General features: G+C 44.8%; 1 protein-coding gene across 1 annotated transcript in view; it reads left to right on the top strand.

Annotated features, from left to right (window-relative positions):
- Window positions 1-18749, top strand: part of KLF7 (KLF transcription factor 7) — a 137046-nt gene that overhangs the window by 65314 nt on the left and 52983 nt on the right. Inside the window, exon 2 of the mRNA XM_054971001.1 lies at window positions 9732-10341. Coding sequence (XP_054826976.1) covers window positions 9732-10341 — 610 coding nt within the window. The remainder of the gene's footprint in view (window positions 1-9731; window positions 10342-18749) is intronic.

The following is an 18749-nucleotide window of genomic DNA, read 5'->3' on the forward strand; positions in this document are numbered from 1 at the left end:
TCAGGAACTACAATGCCAAGACCACGGCAATACAGCCCGGAAAACCCCCAACAACCATCAATGATACAATTCTTTCAGTATGCTTCTGCGTAAATCGTTATTTTGCCTTCACTGAGCCATGTATGGTCATTTTTTAAATATCTGCATGAAGACTTCAGCATTTACCTTCTGATGCGCTGCCCTCCAGCATATTGCTGCATGTGGTCATAACTGCAGGAAATACATTATTTGATGGAGGAGAAAATTTAATTAGTGTTGACTAATTCAGATTATCTGATCTTTGATCCCTTTCCAAATACCCTACATGTTTGTCCCACAAACTGCCTTACAAGCAATATTGTTCGGAGTGGGAAATATTTCCCTATGGAATTTGGGGCCCATATATGGAAGAATGGCTCACCTTCACAGTCATCAGTCATTTTGTGTTTTTAACACATGAAAGTGTACACATGGTTTGGCAGTTTGATCTTTCAGTATTCTTAAACCACTGCTGTTTCAAAAGATTATTGTAAAGCTTGTGCTCTGTGTGTGGGGGTGGGTGGGTGGATATGTGATGTGTAATTTTAAAGGAATTTCATGCTCTTTTTAATTGCCTCTTAACTATCAAGCCTTTGGGAGCTGTGTTTTTCAGATATTCTCTTGTAACCTCAAGAGCTAGAATGTAACTTTTTTAATGAAAGCTGAGATTCGTTTCTAATTGCTTGGCTAGTGCCTGGGGCATTAATAAAAGCATCAGATAGTGTAATAGAAATGATAATATTGCAACACTAATTCCTAGGACTTTTTATTGTGCTCCTGAGTTTTCCTTGGGCCTTGCCTTATTTTCCATTGGCTTCTTTAAAGCCAGTGGTGGTGGTGGTGGGACTTCTTAAGGGACCCCCCCCCCCACACACACACACACCGCTGCCTGAGATGCGTGGCTTGATGGATCTCCCTGTTGTCCTGTGTTGGTTGGGTGGCCTGACTGACACAGTGCAGATTTGTCATAAAATATGATAGTATGTCGTGTATTATATAACATGTCAAAAATTTCAACTGCCTGCTTTGCACAATGCTTTTTTAAAAAAAAATTGTGTTCCGAAGGTGATTTATTCCGAGTATCTGGCATGTGAATGTGACCAGAAGCTGTTTGCAAACATATATTGTCATGTTGATCAGGGAGCTAGGATTGATTGTGGTTCTTTTGAGGGTGTTTTCATGGTGAGGTTTGCTGTTGCCAAGAGGATAAAACAGCTCTCTGTGCATCTGCTTATTCAGCATTCTTACTGCTTGGGTTTATCAAGGAAGATCTTATTAAAGTGAGTTTCTTGCATCTCTTTGAGGCCACAAAGTTCTGTTTTACTATACACAAGGGGTGTGCTGTTCACACAGTGGGTAGCTGACTTGTGGGGCTCATTACCCCCAAGATGTGCCCAGTGGCTTAAACTGGTTTAAAAGAGAGGTAGACAAATTTATGAATGACACGTGTATTGTCATGGTAGCTGAATGTGAGTGACTTGGGTGGTTCAGTGGCAGATGCAGCTGGTTATGGGATGCAGGAGTAGAGTCCATGGATTGGAATTGTTTTCTGTAGGCCTTGCATGTGGCCTTCTCTGTGGCATCTCATTGGCTACTGTTAAAACAGGATGCCGGACTCGATGGACCATTGGCCTGTCCCAGCATGGCTGCTCTTCTGTTCATATACAAAAGTTAACACCTTTTGCAGGTTGTCTCTTTCCATGAGTCTATGAAATTGCCTGTTGTCAGCTGTGAACCACCATTTCTGTTTACAGCTTGAGTAATGAATTGTAGTGTGCCTAAGGGCAGCTTTGCATGCAGTGTTTGGCACACAGGTGATACTGTCTGAGTATGCACAATATGCTTGTTGACAGCAAAGGATGCTGGGAGCAACCACCTCATATTTTATCGCTTTGACTGTCTCCTGAGACTTACGGCTGAACTACACGAGACACAAGTGGGGGACCTGCAAGGACTTACGGGAGGCATCTCGTGTTCCCCTCCCCACTCTTTCCCTTCCCAGCCCCCATAGCCTCTCCCTCCCTTTCCTGCTTCCTTCTCTCCTTCCCACCCACTTTGGTCTTCCCCTGTCTTCACCTCTCCTCTGTGATCCAGTTGTGTGGCTGGCTGAGCCAGACTCCGTTGCATAGTGACTCGCATAGTGGTCTGCAAAGACTTGCAGGGAGTATTTCATTTCCCCCTGCATCCCTTTCCCCACACTATTTCCTCTTTCCCTCCTCCTGGCAGCCTCCATATGCTCACTTTCCCCCACGTCCTTCTCTTCAAACCTACTTAACAACTGCTCTTTTACCTGTTCTTAATCTTCTGCTATATTTATTAATGCATTTTATTTGCATACTACCTTTTCCCCTTGGGTGGACCCAAAGCAGCTCACATCATTCTCCTTGCTGCCATATTATTCTCAAAACAACCCTGAGTAGGGTTGCCAGGCCCCCTCAACTTCCTGGTGGGGGATTGGGGCCCGGCACTTACCTGCGGTGGGGGTGGGGGGTGCACTTCCGGGAAGTGATGTCATCACGCAGCCCCTGAGAGCACGGCCACACTCCACAGGGGCCCGGATTGGGGACACTGTGGAGTGTGGAAGCCCTCCTGCCCTCCACAGTGGCCCCAAATGCATCCGTTTTGGCCCAGATTGGGCCTGTTTTGGTGCGGATCAGGCCCTTTTTGAGCCACCACAGAGCATCGGAGTGCTCCTGCGCGCCGCAGCGGCCTGAAATGGGCCCTATCCGCACCAAAATGGGCCTGAAATGAGCCCAATCTGGGCTAAAACAGGCATGTTTTGGGCCGCTGTGGAGGGGAGGAGCGCTCCTGCACTCCGAAGCAGCCCCAATCAGGGCCACAACGGGCCCAATCTAGGTGGCTGCAGCACACGGGAGTGCACAGTGCCGCAGGGGAGCGTGCACAGTCTGGCGTCCCTACCTGAGAGGTAGATTAGGCTGAGAGTGTATGACTAGATCAAAGTCACCAGTGAACTTCCACAGCAGATTGGATTCAGGCCTGAGTCTCCCACATCCTACTCTACAACTCTAACTCCTACACCATGCTGGCTTTTGGAGGGGGTGTGCTGCTGTTGGAACAGTAGCAAGCAGTCAAGCCTGGGTGAGCCATGGGGCATCAAGTCGTTTAGTGGTTGCTTCTGGGCCTGGCCCCAGTAAGTCCTCCCTCACAGGCCCAAACAGCACTGATTTCTGCAGGCCAAATTGCAGAATCCAGTGCTTCAGTGCTACCATAGCACATGTGTCTTAGTTTTTGCAATCTGAGAAGTAAGGGGGGAAAGTAAAAATTGATTTTGTGGTAAAGAACAAGAAGAATGATATTTTGGCAGAAGCGGTCTCCTGCAGTTATAAAGGGTTAGCAGCATATTTTAATATTGTCTTAAGAACTTTTCAGTAGTACATCACTCATCATACACATCATAGCATATTTTATTTATTTATTTATTTATTTCAAATTTGTATTCTGCCCTCCCCGCAAGCGGGCTCAGGGCGGATATTGCCATTAAGTCATAGCTGACTTATGGCGACCCCTGGTGGGGTTTTCATGGCAAGAGACTAACAGGTGGTTTGCCATTGCCTACCTTTGCGACCCTGGACTTCGTTGATGATCTCCAATCCAGTTACTTACCAAGGCTGACCCTGCTTAGCTTCTGATATTTGACGAGATCAGGCTCATCTGGCCTATCCAGGTCAGGGCTTATAGCATATTAATTGTGGTCAAATTAGTTGCACTTAACAATAAACAGAACCTTGAAAGTATAGTATACGTCTATTGCTATACATACAAATTACCAGGGCGTTTTTTTTCAGGGGAAACGTGGGGGAACGGAGTTCTGGAACCGCTTGAAAATGGTCACATGGCCGGTGGCCCCACCCCCTGAGAGGGCGGGGCCACCAGCCATGTGACCATTTTCTCTGAGGGCAACCCACTGAGTTCCACCACCTCTTTTCCCAGAAAAAAAGCCCTGCAAATTACCATTATTTAATGCTGTCGATTGTCTTACATAAAAATATCTAATACTACACATTATGAGTGAGAAAAACCTTGTCTTTAAAAGTATTTCATTTATTCCAAAAGAGAAAACATTTCATAGGAGGGATTCCCCCCCCTCCCCTGCAATATTCCCCAACCTTTCCACCTTCCCACTGGGAAAAAATGGGAGAGGAAAATCCTTCTGAAGAGTCAAGCCATACTGGGATGTGGCATCTTGCAGACTATTGTAAGGAAGGGAGGGACAACCCATCCAGCCCTTAGTGTACACTTATCAGGTGGGGCAGGAAATGGATTATTCAAAGCTTCTGTGCTAGGGAGGATCAAGTGATGGATAGGATTGCCGATTCTCAGGCCTGAAGTTTCAGTCTTTCAGGCTTCTGAGGGTTTCTGGAGTGGAGGGAGATTGATAAACTCTTAAGGCCAAGAGAGCAGAATCAAGGAGGCTGGCTGCGCAGCTGGGAAATTTTGCCATTCACAGTGCATGTACACACATGCAGATACTTTCAGGTGGGTAGCTGTGTTGGTCTGTAGTAGAAGAGCAAGATTGTCACCCAATAGCACCTGAAGGACCAACTCGATTTCTAGGGTATGCGCTTTCAAGAGTCAGAGTTCCCTTTGTGCAGCTGGCCATTAGTCCTAGGAAGAGCTCTGGCTCTGTCCCACCAGTGCTCTGTTGGGCATTGTTCCTTGCTTGCCAAGGCCAAGAATTAAGAAACATGGCAAATCCCATTTCTGTCGGCTGAAGGACTTCCGTCTTAAGCCCAGAGTTCCATCTCCTCGGCAGAGCATGAACTGACCGGGTATTGTAAACCATTGCAGGGAGAGAGAGCCTTAAGGCAGCTAAATATCTTCTTTGGAGCCAGGAAATTCACTCTCTGACATTCAGGATTTCAATTCTCATTTCTCTTGAAGAGAACATATTCTGTAGGCCTTGTCCGTCACTTCAGGTGGCGACTCCAGCTATGAATAACATCTATCAGTTTCTCTTTTAACAGCTGTACTGCTTCATTTATCTTCAGGTGCCTTCAGTATTGGTTTTCACTGTACCAGTCCATCTCTTCTGTAATTTCTGTTAAGATGTGGCCTGTCTTAAAACTATGTTGTGCTTCCCTTGTGTGCCTTGGGTTTAAAGGAGCCAGTGGCATTCACTAGTAAAAAGCTGAGGGGCAATTTTGGATATTTTTGAATATTAAAAGGCCTTCGTTCTAAAGTACTCAGCCACAAAGACACTGTGCTTTGCTGCTGAAACCTGTTCTCAAAAAGGCTAAATTAAACCATCCTTATACTCTGTATGGATCCCAAGTCCCCTGATGCTCACACTCCACCCCCCCCCCCACCACTCACCCGGCCAGTAGGGGAAGGGAAAGGTGGGGGAACAGGCTTCCCAGACATGCTCTTAGGGCAGCGCAACGACGGCACTCCTGGGAGTGATGTCATCGCGCCGCCCTGGGGCCCAATTCAACCAGCTGTGAAGTGCAGGAGTGCTCCCAGCCCCTAAGCAATGACATCACTTCCTGGAAGAGACATCATCACGCTGCCCCAGGAGTGTACACTCAAAGACAACAAATAAGGTGACTACCGAGTCCCCCTCACCCTCCAGAAGGGTAAGGGGATCTGGTAACCCTGTTGGTAGGGCATCAGACAGAGTGAAGATTTGCAGGAGGTTGAAGATGCTCCCAAGAGAAGTAACTTGAGAACTGCATAAAGCCACAGGTCAGTTTGTGTAAAACATGGGCATACGTGATCTGTTTAGAATCATACCTGTTAGGTCATAGGTCTGTCTGTTTCTCTTCCAACTAGTAGTAAAGTCTGTGTGAATCCTAGTTTTCTGATACAGAATTTACACTCCTAAGAATCTCAGTGCCTCATCCATGTGCCCCCAGCAAGTTGAGAAGTTGGCTTGTTGCAAGACCAACAAACGCAAGCAGGAGGGCTGCACCTGAAGCACCAAGCAAGGCAGCACGGCCAGTAGGGACAGCTCCAGCTGAAGAGGGGATTGTGTGCTTTGAATTCCTACCATTTGTGGAGGAATGGTGTGAACAAGCCTGTGTATCATGCTAGCTCAGCGGCCAACCTCTCCTGATGATGGGAGGTTGAAAGGAGGGAAGGTTGTGGAAGGTGTCTACTAAGTTGGTTGTTGCAGCGAAACGGTAGGTGCAAATGCATCTCCCTAGCCCTGTTCACATGTTACAGTGAATTCAGGCACATCCTGCCTGTGCATGCGTATGTCTGTTTGTAAGAAAGAGCCAATGTGCATTCACTTTACCAATGAAACTGAGAGGGATAATAAGAATGAAGAAGAAATATATTCTGGGTGTCCCTTCTATTGGTTAGCATTCCTGCCATCACGTTCTAAAACCTCATCTTGCCATGGAGGCTAGAAATGCATAGGATCGTTTAAAAATGAAAACCAAGACTCTCCAAATCTTGACAGTTGCCCACAGGCCACTGGGTTGGGGGGAGGGAGTGTGCTTTGAAGACCCCATGTGGCATAGAGCCTGTCTTTCACTACCCCTGCTGCTGGAGAGTGAAATCTTGTCTCTCTCCCTCCCCGCCCACTATCTCTCTCCATCTTTTCTCTTTTTTTCATATTGCCTCTTTGGGGTTTGTTTTCTTTCCTTTTAAGGGGCTTGATGAGGCGGTTTTGTATTTCAGAGGCAGAAGGCAAGACTTGTCCAGCTGGTATCTTGAACTGACACAGGTGCAAAGACGGCAGGGTGGGGGTGGGATCCAAGAATAATTATAGGTTTCTGAAGCATCAGGCTTTGCCTGAAAAGGGGCTTATGGAGAAACTGTTCTTTATGGAAAATTAATGACAAGGTTCAAAGCCTGTCAGGACCGCTGTGGTTGTCATAGGAAGAGCAGTGCCTTAAAGGGACAGCTTATTCCCCATCCTCTCCACAGGACATTAGGAGACTAAACACGGTGTTCTCACGTTGAAGTGATGGAGATTTTGAATGGCTGGCACTGAATTGAGTTGCCTTTTGTTTCCTTCCTCCTCTGGTTTTGGTAACCTATGGGACATGTGTTCTTAGGAGGTTTGTTTGCTCGTTTGTTTCATTTACGCCCCACCTTCCGCCCACAAAAAAAAACATTTTACATCAATTTCCTCTCTTCCAATTTAATCCTCACAACAACCTGTGAGGTAGGTTAGGCTGAGGGTCTCACATACACTCGAATTACACGGGTAATACAAGTGTATTTTCTAATTTGAGTGCATTTGAGTGTGATTCAAGTGTAATTCAAGTGTATTTTGTCTTGTGTGGTTTGACCCAGAGAGAGAGTGTGTGTGACCCGAGGTCACTCAGCAAGCTGGGAGTCACCTAGATCCTAGGCTGACACACTAACCGCTGTGCCACAACTGGGTTTGATTCCCCGCTCCTCCACTTGAAGCCAGCTGGGTGACCTTGGGTCAGTCACAGCTCTCTCAGAGCTCTCTCAGCCCCACCCATCTCACAGGGTGATTGTGGGGAGGATAATAATAATACACTTTGTAAACCACTCTGAGTGGGTGTTAAGTTGCCCTGAAAGGCGGTATATAAAGCGAATGTTGTTATTATTATGCTTCTTTTCTATGAAGTAGAGAGTGGCTGTAAATGGAATATGTAGCAGTGCCTTGGAGTACTGGGATGCAGAGGAGTTAGCCGTGTTAGTCTGTAGTAGCAAAATCAAAAAGAGTCCAGTAGCACCTTTAAGACTAACCAACTTTATTGTAGCATAAGTTTTCGAGAATCACAGTTCTCTTCGTCAGATGCGTGACGAAGAGAGCTGTGATTCTCGAAAGCTTATGCTACAATAAAGTTGGTTAGTCTTAAAGGTGCTACTGGACTCTTTTTGATCTTGGAGTACGGAATATCCCACTCACCTGGCCCCATGGCTGTGTGTGTTATCCCTTTCTCCATCTCCCTACCAATGGTTTGTTGCAGTCAATACAGGGCCATGGAGTCTTATAGCAACCGGCCTTTTGCTGTGGGATGAACCCTATCACTCTGCCCCACGTATCCCAAGACTTTCCCTTTATACTGGAGTGGGAGGTGTGTTTCTTAGAGTTGTTACGGAGTGGGGAATTTTCTTTTTCCGAAATTCACTTTTTTAGATATAGCCACTGATACCTTGTTCTCCTTTTTTCACTTTTAAGAGCAGGATTTCTCTTTCATTTGTCTTTGAAGAGAAATCGGGGGGGGGGGGGGCGTGACTTAACTTCAGCCCTTGCTGACATTTCTGAAAATTCTGAAGTTTTGCTGAACCTCCCTTCCTGCCCCTCCTCAGAATTTTTTTTTGTTTGAAAAGAAATTTATTAGAAACTGACTCCAAATTCTTTTTAAAAAAAAGATTGTTGGATTTCTGGAAGAAACTGAGTAAAGAGGAATTAAGAGAATTTCTCTTAACAACCCTACTGTTTTATTTTTGTACATGATCACAAGTCTCAGTCCAAAGTTGGTTCCTTTTTAAAAGCAAACTCCTGAAGAATAGAAACATTCCATACAGATTGTTTTCACTGCTTTGTTGATGTGGTCGTCTTACTGCTTGTTTTTGCCTGCTCTAGCAAATCAATTTGAGGAAATGGACCTCTGGTTTGCAAGTTACCTCTGCACGATTGTTGGGGGGAGTCCACAAAATGTGGTGGAGCTGGTCTGCTGTTCATCTATGTACATACCTATGAATGTAGCCAATGCACCTGTACAGTCTTGACCCTTTGGTTTCTAGCTAGCAATGGAATGCTGTGTTTAAAAGCTTATTCCTCCGACACAAAAAGTTTAGTGGTTATAGCTGTTCAGAAGTTCTTGCCACATTCCTCCACCCCCTATTGTTCAGAAAGCAACTGAAGAAAGGGACAATTTTTTTAAAAAAAGAGGAAAGGACAAAACCTCATTTCCTGCATCCATTCCTTCACTAGCTGTCAGTTTCCCAACTGCTTGAGGGGGATTTTTTAAAATGGGGTGAAAGATTAATGTCATGTCAAGATCGGGCCTCCGTCTGACCACAGGCCTCTTTTTTCACTTGACTAAGAAGCACAATTCCTCATTTATCACAATTTTGTCTTTTTCATTTGGATGTTGTTTGGGCCTAGGGTTGCCAGCCTCCAGGTGGTGGCAGGAGATCTCCTGAAATTACTAGGGATCTCCAGGTGACAGAGATCAGTTCCCCTGAAGAAAATGGCTGCTTTGGAGGGTGGGCTCTATGGCATTATACCCTACTGAGGCCCCTTCTCTCCCCAAACCCCACCTTTTCCAGGTTCCACCCCCCCAAATATCCAGGAATTTCCCAACCTGGACTTGGCTACCCTATTTGGGCCAGAGGAAGTACTGGGAGAAGGGAATTTCTCCTTTGGCGATGTTCCTAAAGCAGATGTTGACTCAGAATTTAGTGACAAAGGGTATTCATTTAGGTTGCTTGACAATAGCAAGGAGCTTCTTTTTCTCCTGGGCCTTCTACACACATTCTGTCTTTGGGTGTGTGTATGAGAGAGAGAGAGAGAGAGAGAGAGAGAGAGAGAGAGAGAGAGAGAGAGAGAGAGAGAGAGAGGTTTTCAAGGCGTGAACCGCTCGGACTGTGCCCTTGTCTTTGTGTCATAGATTATTCCTTTATGGATAATTGTTAACCTGACCATGTGTTATCCCCACAGATTGATGAATGGGCAATAGCCATGGTTCACTTTGAGTGGCACCTACTTCTGGGTTTGATGGTCTAATGGTGGTTTCTTTCTCCTTCTTCCTCTTCAGACATGCCTTGAGCTGGAACGCTATCTTCAGACAGAGCCCAGGAAGATCTCGGAGAACTTTGGAGATGATTTGGAGTGCTTTCTTCATACCTCCTCTGCTCAAGGCAGAGAAGATGATATCCAGCGGCTGGATCCCCTCTTGTTACCATTAGATATCAGTACGTGTGACAGAAATGCCAACATGGACGTTATCCTCTCACGGGACAAGCTTCTGTCTGAGACTTGCCTCAGTTTACAGCCGACCAGTTCCTCCACTGAGGGCTATACTGCCGTTAATCAGGCCCAACTCAACGCAGTGACCTCACTAACGCCTCCGTCCTCGCCTGAGCTTAGCCGCCATCTTGTAAAGACTTCGCAGACTGTCTCCCCTGTAGATAGCACAGTCACTCTGAAATTAGTGGCAAAGAAAACTGCTCTCAGCTCCGTCAAGGTTGGTGTAGTGGCACCAGCTAGCACAACCAAGTGTGCACTCAGCGATAGTGAGCAAGGAGGGGCAGGGACTGACGCATCCCCTGAAAACAAGAAGAGGGTTCATCGCTGTCAATTTAATGGGTGCCGGAAGGTTTATACAAAGAGCTCACACTTAAAAGCCCACCAAAGGACTCACACAGGTACTTGTGTTGGATGTTTCAGTCACATTCGTCAAACGTGCTCTTTTTATTTGCTGTTTATTTTATGGACTTGTTGTGTTCTGAGCTGAAGTCCCAGGGTAACAATTATGTGGCTTGGTTACTGGTTGGAACTGTTGCATGAGTCTGTCAAGAAAAAGGGAAGTTTGTTGACTGAATGACCCACCGTTCCCTCACTTTTGGTTAGTTTCTCAGAATTATGAGGGACCACCTCTCCCCATATGTACCCTGGAGAGTGCTTAGATCAGCAGGTAAACATCTACTGGTGGTCCCTGGCCCTAGGAAGGCTTGACTGGCCTCGACCAGGACCAGGATAATTTCGGTCCTGGCCCCAACCTGGTGGAACTCTCTGTTGGAGGATACTCGGGCCTGCCAAGACCTTGTGTCCTTTCGGCGGGCCTGTTCTGCCAGGCATTTGGTTGATGCCAGTATTCAGATCCACCAATTTGCCTCCCTGCCTGTCTCCTACTAGTGGGGGGCAATATGGATCATGTGCCCCATGTAGGAATGGTGACTAATCACACACCAACTCACGTCTCCACCCCTCTCTTCTCCTTATGGACTGCAGGGAAGGGTGAGGGGAATCCCATCCTGGGATACTAGGAACTTGGTGTAGGGCTTGTTTTTACGCCGCTGAATCTGATTTTTATGATTATTCAATGTTACTGTTTTATCAATGTATTTTTATTTTTATTTGTATGTTGTAATCTACCCTGAGCCTGTTCGTGGGGAGGGCGGAGTATTATTATTATCGTCATTGTCGTCGTCGTCGTCGTTAATAATAATAATAATAATAATAATAATAATACCCTAACATGTTAGATACACGTAAAATCTGTCCAGAGTCTGTGGCTCAGCTCCCAGACTTGCCAGGAAAAGGGGACAGGAGACAGCCGGCAGGCAGCTGCCTAGCCACCCCAACAGACCCCCAGGGCCAGGACCTGCCAGCACCCAAGGTAGAGAAAGCAGCACCCAAGCCCCAGAGGGTCAGAAGGAGCAGGTGGAAGCCAGCCAGCCCCACCATCCAGTGGGAGGCTAAGAGCCCTGCCAGGGGAAGTAAGGACAGTCAGGAGGGGGCCAGGGCAGAGGGAGAAGGCACAGGAAATAAAGGCAGCCAGCCAGACAGCTACCTTACCAGCAGGACAGCAGAAGCAGCTTAAGGCCACGCTCCAAGCTGCAAACAGGGAGGAAGGGAGTAATAGAGACCAGCTGAGGCTGCTGGAAGCTCAGAGTAGAGGAAGCTTGACAGCCAGCCAAGAGAGCACAGCTGTAGCTGTCCAACGCAGCCAAACTAGCTATCCCAGTTGCAACTGCTTGAGGTAGCCTAGGCCAATGCTAGGAGGCAAAAGAGGGGTGTGGCCTGGCAGGTAGAGCCTGGAATGAGGGGCAGGATATAAGGAAGTCCACCCACAGGCCGTGGTGGGTTGTGTAGGAGTGTAGGAGAGAGTGTGAGTGCCGGAGAGGAGATGGAGGAGAGAAGACGAGGAGAAGGAAGGCCGACAGCTGGATGGGGGCAGCTGTCATGAAAGGCTGCCGGGACAAGGCCAGGTTGAGAGGACCTGCGAATGGACTGAGAGGGTGTGAGGGAGAGGTATACCCCCCCTCCTTCCACAGAGCGGGATTCCACATATTCCCTGAAGGTCCTTTAAGGCGGAGGGCGGGCAGGCCGGCATCTCACAGGTCGGTGCCCTGGGCAGAACTTGACATCCCTGAAGGTCCTTTAAGGCGGGAGTCAGGCAGGCCAGCGTCTTACCGGGTGGCACCCTTAGCAGAACCTGACAAAATCATCCTAGGTCACTTGACAAGAGAAGCTTTGTCAGGGAAGTTACCTTTGTCTACTTCTTGGTGCCAGCTAAATTCTGTTCTTTGGGGCACAGAAAGCTCTTCTTGTAAGGCATGTCTTGTTCTTTGTGCATGGGGCAGGCAATGAAAAGAGCTTGAGGTTCTGTGATCCTCTCAGCCGGAGGAGTTGGTCTTTGGCTCACTCCAAGTCTATGAGCATATGGAAGAGAGGGCTGGATTCTTCTCATTTTATCTTTACAATACAATAGCCCTGTGTATCTCATATTGTAATATCTCTGGATTAATCAAGACAGTGGACTTAAAAAAATGAAACCACTGAAATATAATACCTATAGTCCTATGATCAAAAGAAATGTAGTCTTCCAAATTGCTTCAGTGCACCCTTGTTTCCATCTTTAAAAAATGTGTTTGGATCCTTTTTTTCTTATTAGTGGTATTTTTAAAAAGTCTTTATGGCTTATGGAAGCAAGAAAATGATTAGTTGACTCCATACCCCCCCCCCCCCCAGTTTTTCATGAGTTCTGTTCATGAGGCTGTTATAACCCTGGTATATCCAGAGGGTTTCTGCTAAGTTGCTGTATATTTATAATGCAAATGTCCCAGCTGGGTAGAACAAGAGAGAATATAATGCACTCTCTATTTTTTTATGCGAGGATGGCGTGAGACATGCATTCTAAAATGTGGTGGACATGGTTGAAAGATACTTTTTCAGCTGTTTTCCGAGACACTTCTGCTATTGTTGAGCCTGCCTGGGAGCCCTGCCAGGGCAAGGGTTAGATCACCCTTTACAGAGTTTTCACACACTGGTGGCATACGGGGCCAGGAAGAGATTTTGACTGGCTGGACAGCTCCCTGGCTCTGTTGTGAGTCTCCCTGCTTTGCAAGAAGCAGGGACTGGGCAGGAAGCAGGCACCCAGTTGTAGCACAACCCACAGAAGGGTTGGAAGGAGGCCAGAAATGATTTCTCCGGCTACCTCCTTCAGGCAGCTCTAGCAGGGAGCCAACGCTTAGGTATCTTCCCTTATCCCTCTGAGACTACAATGCTGTTAAATGGTGTTGATTTTACGTTGCCATTTCCACCCATTCTCATCGACATCACACTTTTCAGACCTTTTTGTCCTTTATCTTGACTCTACTCAGTGTAATCCTGCAAGCCACCTTGATGTATACCCTGTCTTTCTTCCCAGTAGGGACCCAAAACAGCTTACGTTGTTCTCCTCTCTTTCATGGTAGAGTGGGAATCCAAACCTGGTTCTCCCAGATTTAGTTTAACACTGGAAGCAATATACCACACTTTCTTTCAGTTGACTAGTCCCTACCTTTTATCTTTACTCAGAATTTTCCTCAAAATAATGTTTTTGCTGATGACTAGTTTCCGTTCTTCGCAGCTTCCCATCGAAGGATGACAAAAATTCCACGAATGCGGCGCTATTTTTTGCTGCTGCCCAAAGACCTGCTGAGTCAGTTTCCTGAATTTTATTGTAAAACACATTGTCTTTGATGATAGTACCACACTGAAACCGTTACAATAGTTATAAAAGAGAGTTCCCAGAGATAGAGGTCATCCACACACACACTAAAATAAAAAAAAACTGTCTTAAAATAAGTGAACTAGCCAAATAGTAAAGAGTCCAGTAGCACCTTTAAGACTAACCAACTTTATTGTAGCATAAGCTTTTGAGAGCCACAGCTCTCCTCGCCAGATGCATCACCAGCTTTCGTCAGATGCATCGTCAGTCTGACAATGCATCTGATGAAGAGAGCTGTGGTTCTCAAAAGCTGACGATGCATCTGATGAAGAGAGTTGTGGTTCTCAAAAGCTGATGATGCATCTGATGAAGAGAGCTGTGGTTCTCAAAAGCTTATGCTACAACAAAGTTAGTCTTAAAGGTGCTACTGGACTCTTTACCATTTTGATAGTACAGACTAACCCAGCTAACTCCTCTGTATCTATGAACTAGGCAAGACAGCTAAAATTAAAATCAGAACATGTAAAAATATTATTAAACCTCTTTAAATTCAACAGTAAAATACAGCCCCAGCAATTAAAACCTAGGGCAAGAAGGAAGGATCACTGAGGGGGAACTCCTTTGTTGTTAGCCACCCTGAGCCTGTTCGTGGGAAGAGTGGGGTATAAATTTGATAAACAAAATGACTTCACCTGGTGGCAGAAGGCAGTGGTAGAGGTGGAAAACAAATATTCCTGGGGAGAGAATTCCCCAACTTTGGTGCTATGCTAGAAGGCCCTTCCTCAGGTTGCTACCCATCTAACCTCAGAAGGTGGGGGTGACCCAAGCAGGGCCTCAGAACCTGACCGTTTCCTGGGTTATCAGGACTAAGTTACAAAGATTTTCATCTTTGTAACACCATAGCCTCTGGAAGTGCAGCAAAGACCACAATTATGTGGTTAAATAGTAAAGAGTCCAGTAGGACCTTTAAGACTAACCAACTTTATTACATCATAAGTTTTCGAGAACCACAGCTCTCTTTGTCAGATGCATCTTACAACGTACATGCACAGTTTTCAAACCCATTTCACGCTACAGTATCTGATTCTGGTTTGCCTGTTAATTACAAAATTTACATGCACATCACTTAAACTGTTCTGAAGTGCCTGATGAATGTGAAGCATTTTTGGTGGCGTTGTGTTTATCCTGTCCAGTTACAGTGTGTCAATTTAAACAGCAATGTAGATTGAGTGTGTGGAAAAGTTATTAAATACATAATCATTTCAGCAAAGGAGGCTACCAGTGAGTTTGTGAGAGCACCTTTTAGGTTTCCAGAAGGTTCTTTAAGTGAGGGGCAGGAGTGTGAAATAAATTGTGCTGTGGGTTTTCTTTTTAATGTGTTCATTCATTCACTTAAGGTGTTTATATAGACAACATTTCTCTAGATGCAGTTGTTAACTTCTCTTTTCATGGGTTCTATGAAAACCCATGTGACTTTCACACAATTTTAAAAAAGATTTTTTTTTCTTTTAAACTTTAATAATTTTTTTCTTTTAAACTGTTAACAATTAATAACATACAACTTTTTTTTAACTAACTCATAAGTGCAACCAGACAGAAAACTTCAAATCAACAATGTTTTTAAAAAGGTAAAACAATTCAACATTTCACGAAGTGGTGAGTCCTCTTTCAATAATTTGAAGCAACTCTGTATCCCAGGCTTCTGTCTTCATGTTGCGGAATTACAGCCCTTCAAAAATAATACAATCCCAGTAACACCAACCAAACACAATACACAAACACCACTTTAAATCATATTGTTTACATACAACATTTGATCACCTTATTCAAGGTGATAAGAGCATGTAATTTATTAAGCTCCCCAGCAGCCAGCCTCTACCTTCTGGCTCCACCCCACTTGGCTAAACCAATTAACCTCACAGGGGTTACATTCTCCCTGCTAACTTGCTGTCATCTCAGCAGCATTTTTTTTCAAAATTAAGCTTATAAAGTTAACAGAATATTAGAGCACAGTAGATTGTTACTGGTTTAAAACTGAAGTTTCTTGAGACTGCTGAAAAATTCAGGACATAGTCATTTAACTTAGCAGGTTTGATTCTAACCCTTTGAGGCCTAGGAGGCACTGCATTGAATTGCTCTGGGTCTGCAAACAGTTCTTCAGTGTGGGCTGCGCTTGCTGTAAGAGACTCCTGGGGCACAATTTCTGTTGTTCCTTCCACCACTGTCTCACTTGGAGGCACAGTAACTTGCTTCTGCAATGAACTTGGAGTGAACTCCCCTGCTAAAGGGTTGTGAGCTGAAAGAGGTATCGGTTCTCCTGAGCATTCTTCCTCATCCTCTGCCTAATCCTGCTGCTGATAGGATCCTCTTGAATCTGCACATCAGACACTTCTTCAGAAGGGGCAATAAGTCCACACGGCCTCAGCACATCTAGGTGTAGAGTTCGAATGGGACCCTTACCATCTTCAGGTTGGACCTGGTAAACAGGAAGATTGTCATCCATTTGATTTACAACTATGTGTATATCAGGTTCCCATCTATCAGCCAATTTTTGTGTTCCACGGGAACTTAAGTTACACACTTACACTCTGTCTCCTGGTTCAATAGTAGACCTCACCACTTTAGCATCCCATCTTCTTTTGTTGACTTGATGATGCTTTTCTGACTCATGGGTAGCCAAATCATATGCATAACGTAGTCTACGTTTTAAGTCTTTGACATATTCCTGATCCGTTATCTCAGTTTGTCCCTTTGGGTTTATTCTAAAACATAGATCAATAGGTAGTAATGGTTGGCTTTCAAACATTAGGAAGTAGGGGGATTCTCCTGTAGTATCATTCTTAGTACAGTTATAAGCATGAAGCAGAGGTTTTATATACTTTCTCCAGTTACTTTTCTTACGGGACTCCAAGGTCCCCAACATATCCAAAAGGGTACAATTGAACCTTTCAACTGGGTTTCCTCTAGGGTGATATGGCATAGTATGTGACTTTGTCCCAACAATTTTACTTAGTTCCACAACAAGTTCTGATTCAAAACTTGGGCCTCGGTCACTGTGGAATCTCCTGGGAAATCCATGACTTATAAAAATTTCCCAAAGAGTTGTAGCAACAGTTCTTGCTCTCTGATTTCTAGTGGGATATGCTTCAGCATATTTGGTGAAATGATCAGTAACTACTAGAATATTTTTAATGCCTGTTGTATCTGGTTCAAGAGTCAAAGTCTATACAAATTAATTCTAAGGGAGCATAAGCTTTTATATTGATTAATTCAGCAGCCCTTTCCACTCTGGCCTTTCTCTTTATGCAGCGTTCACAGTTGCAGCATTTCTGTTCTATTGCCTGTGTCATCCTGGGCCAGAAGAATCTATCTCGGGCCAAATCCAATGTTCGTTCTACTTCAAAGTGACCCATTTCATCATGAATGCCTTCTAGGGCCCTTTTTCGATGGGTATACGGTATCACTAGTTGCTCCATATCAACTCCTTTTCGCTGTACCTTCCGATAAAGAACTTCATCCTGCAAGAAAAGTCTAGGCCACTCTCTCAGACACAGTCTAGTTTCGTACTCTTCCTTCTTTTCTTCATCTGAGGTGGGTCTGTGGTTTTGTTCCAAATATTTTATTATTCTGGCTATATACTTATCTTTTCTCTGCAGCTTTTTTCAATCAGGAGGACAAGTATCTTGAAAAAGTTCAACTTGACACCCTTGATTTTCAAATTCTGTTGGAACACTATTATCTGAGGAAGGTAACAATTCAATAGGGCTGCTGTCCCCAGAAGACCCAGGGATTGCTATATGCACGTGAACGACTGCCTTGCAAGTATCAACTTTCCATGAATTCTAAGATTTGGGATCCTGTTGACTTTTTGAAAGCATTTTAGCAATTCTTTCAATTTGTCTGGCACCTTCTTCATCTTCTGTAGGAGCATCATCCTGCCTCCTAGAGAGGAAATCAGCATCCACATTAGCTTTTCCAGATCTATAAACAATTTCAAAATAGTACAGGGATAATGCTGACAACCACCTCTGCCCTGCAGCATCTAGTTTAGCTGAAGTTAATACATAAGTTAGTGGACTGTTAATCTGTCATCACTTTAAATTCTGTTCCACAGAGGAAATCATGAAACTTATCACAGACTGCCCATTTCAATGCCAGGAATTCCAATTTGTGCACTGGATAATTACATTCACTGCGACTCAAGCTTCGGCTTGCATAAGCAATGACACGGAGACTGCCATTCTGAATTTGGTACAAGGCTGCTCCTAAGCCAGTAGTACTAGCACCAGTGTGCAATATATATGATAGTTTCCAGTTAGCAAAACCCAGTACTGGTGCTGTGGTCAGCTTCAGCTTCAGAGTTTCAAAAGCCTCTTGACAACAAGTGTCCCATTTGTGTTTCAGAGACTGATTTCCACTATTCCTACTCCCTTTAGGACTATCTACTAGAAGTGAGTTTAATGGCTTCGCTATAACTGAATATCCTTGTACAAACCTCCTATAATATCCAGCAAACCCAAGAAACCTAAGCTCTCTAATGGTGTAGGCACTGGCCAGGTAGTAATAGCATCTGTTTTTTTCTTTGTCTGGCTTTATACCTGATGCAGATGGCCAAGGTATTTCACAGAGAGTTGGAATAACTTGCATTTAGAAGGAGCCAACTTTAATCCATATCTCTGAAGTCTTTTCCGTACTTTTAGAAGACGTTCCTCATGCTCTAATTTAGTAGCTGAGAATATGATTAAATCGTCCAAGAAGGCAACTGTTTCTCTTAAATTTAAACCATGCATCACATGCTCCATCATTCATTGAAAAGTCACTAGGGCATTTGTCAATCCTTGGGGCATCATTTTAAATTGCCAGTTCCTAAATGGAGTGGTGAAAGCTGTCTTCTGGCGATCTGCAGGTTCCACTGGCACTTGATAATAACCACTCTTTAGATCCAGAACAGAAAACCATTTAGAACCTGCAAGTAGCACAAAAGTCTCTTCTATTCTAGGCAAAGGATAGGCATCAAATTATTTAGCTTCCTGTAATCCACCATCATCCTAAGAGCGCCAGTCTTTTTTCTCAGAAGTACTATGGGAGACGCATATGGGCTACTAGTTTCTTCAATTA

The sequence above is a fragment of the Eublepharis macularius genome, chromosome 2 (assembly GCF_028583425.1).
Source record: "Eublepharis macularius isolate TG4126 chromosome 2, MPM_Emac_v1.0, whole genome shotgun sequence".
Classification (NCBI taxonomy): Eukaryota; Metazoa; Chordata; class Lepidosauria; order Squamata; family Eublepharidae; genus Eublepharis; species Eublepharis macularius.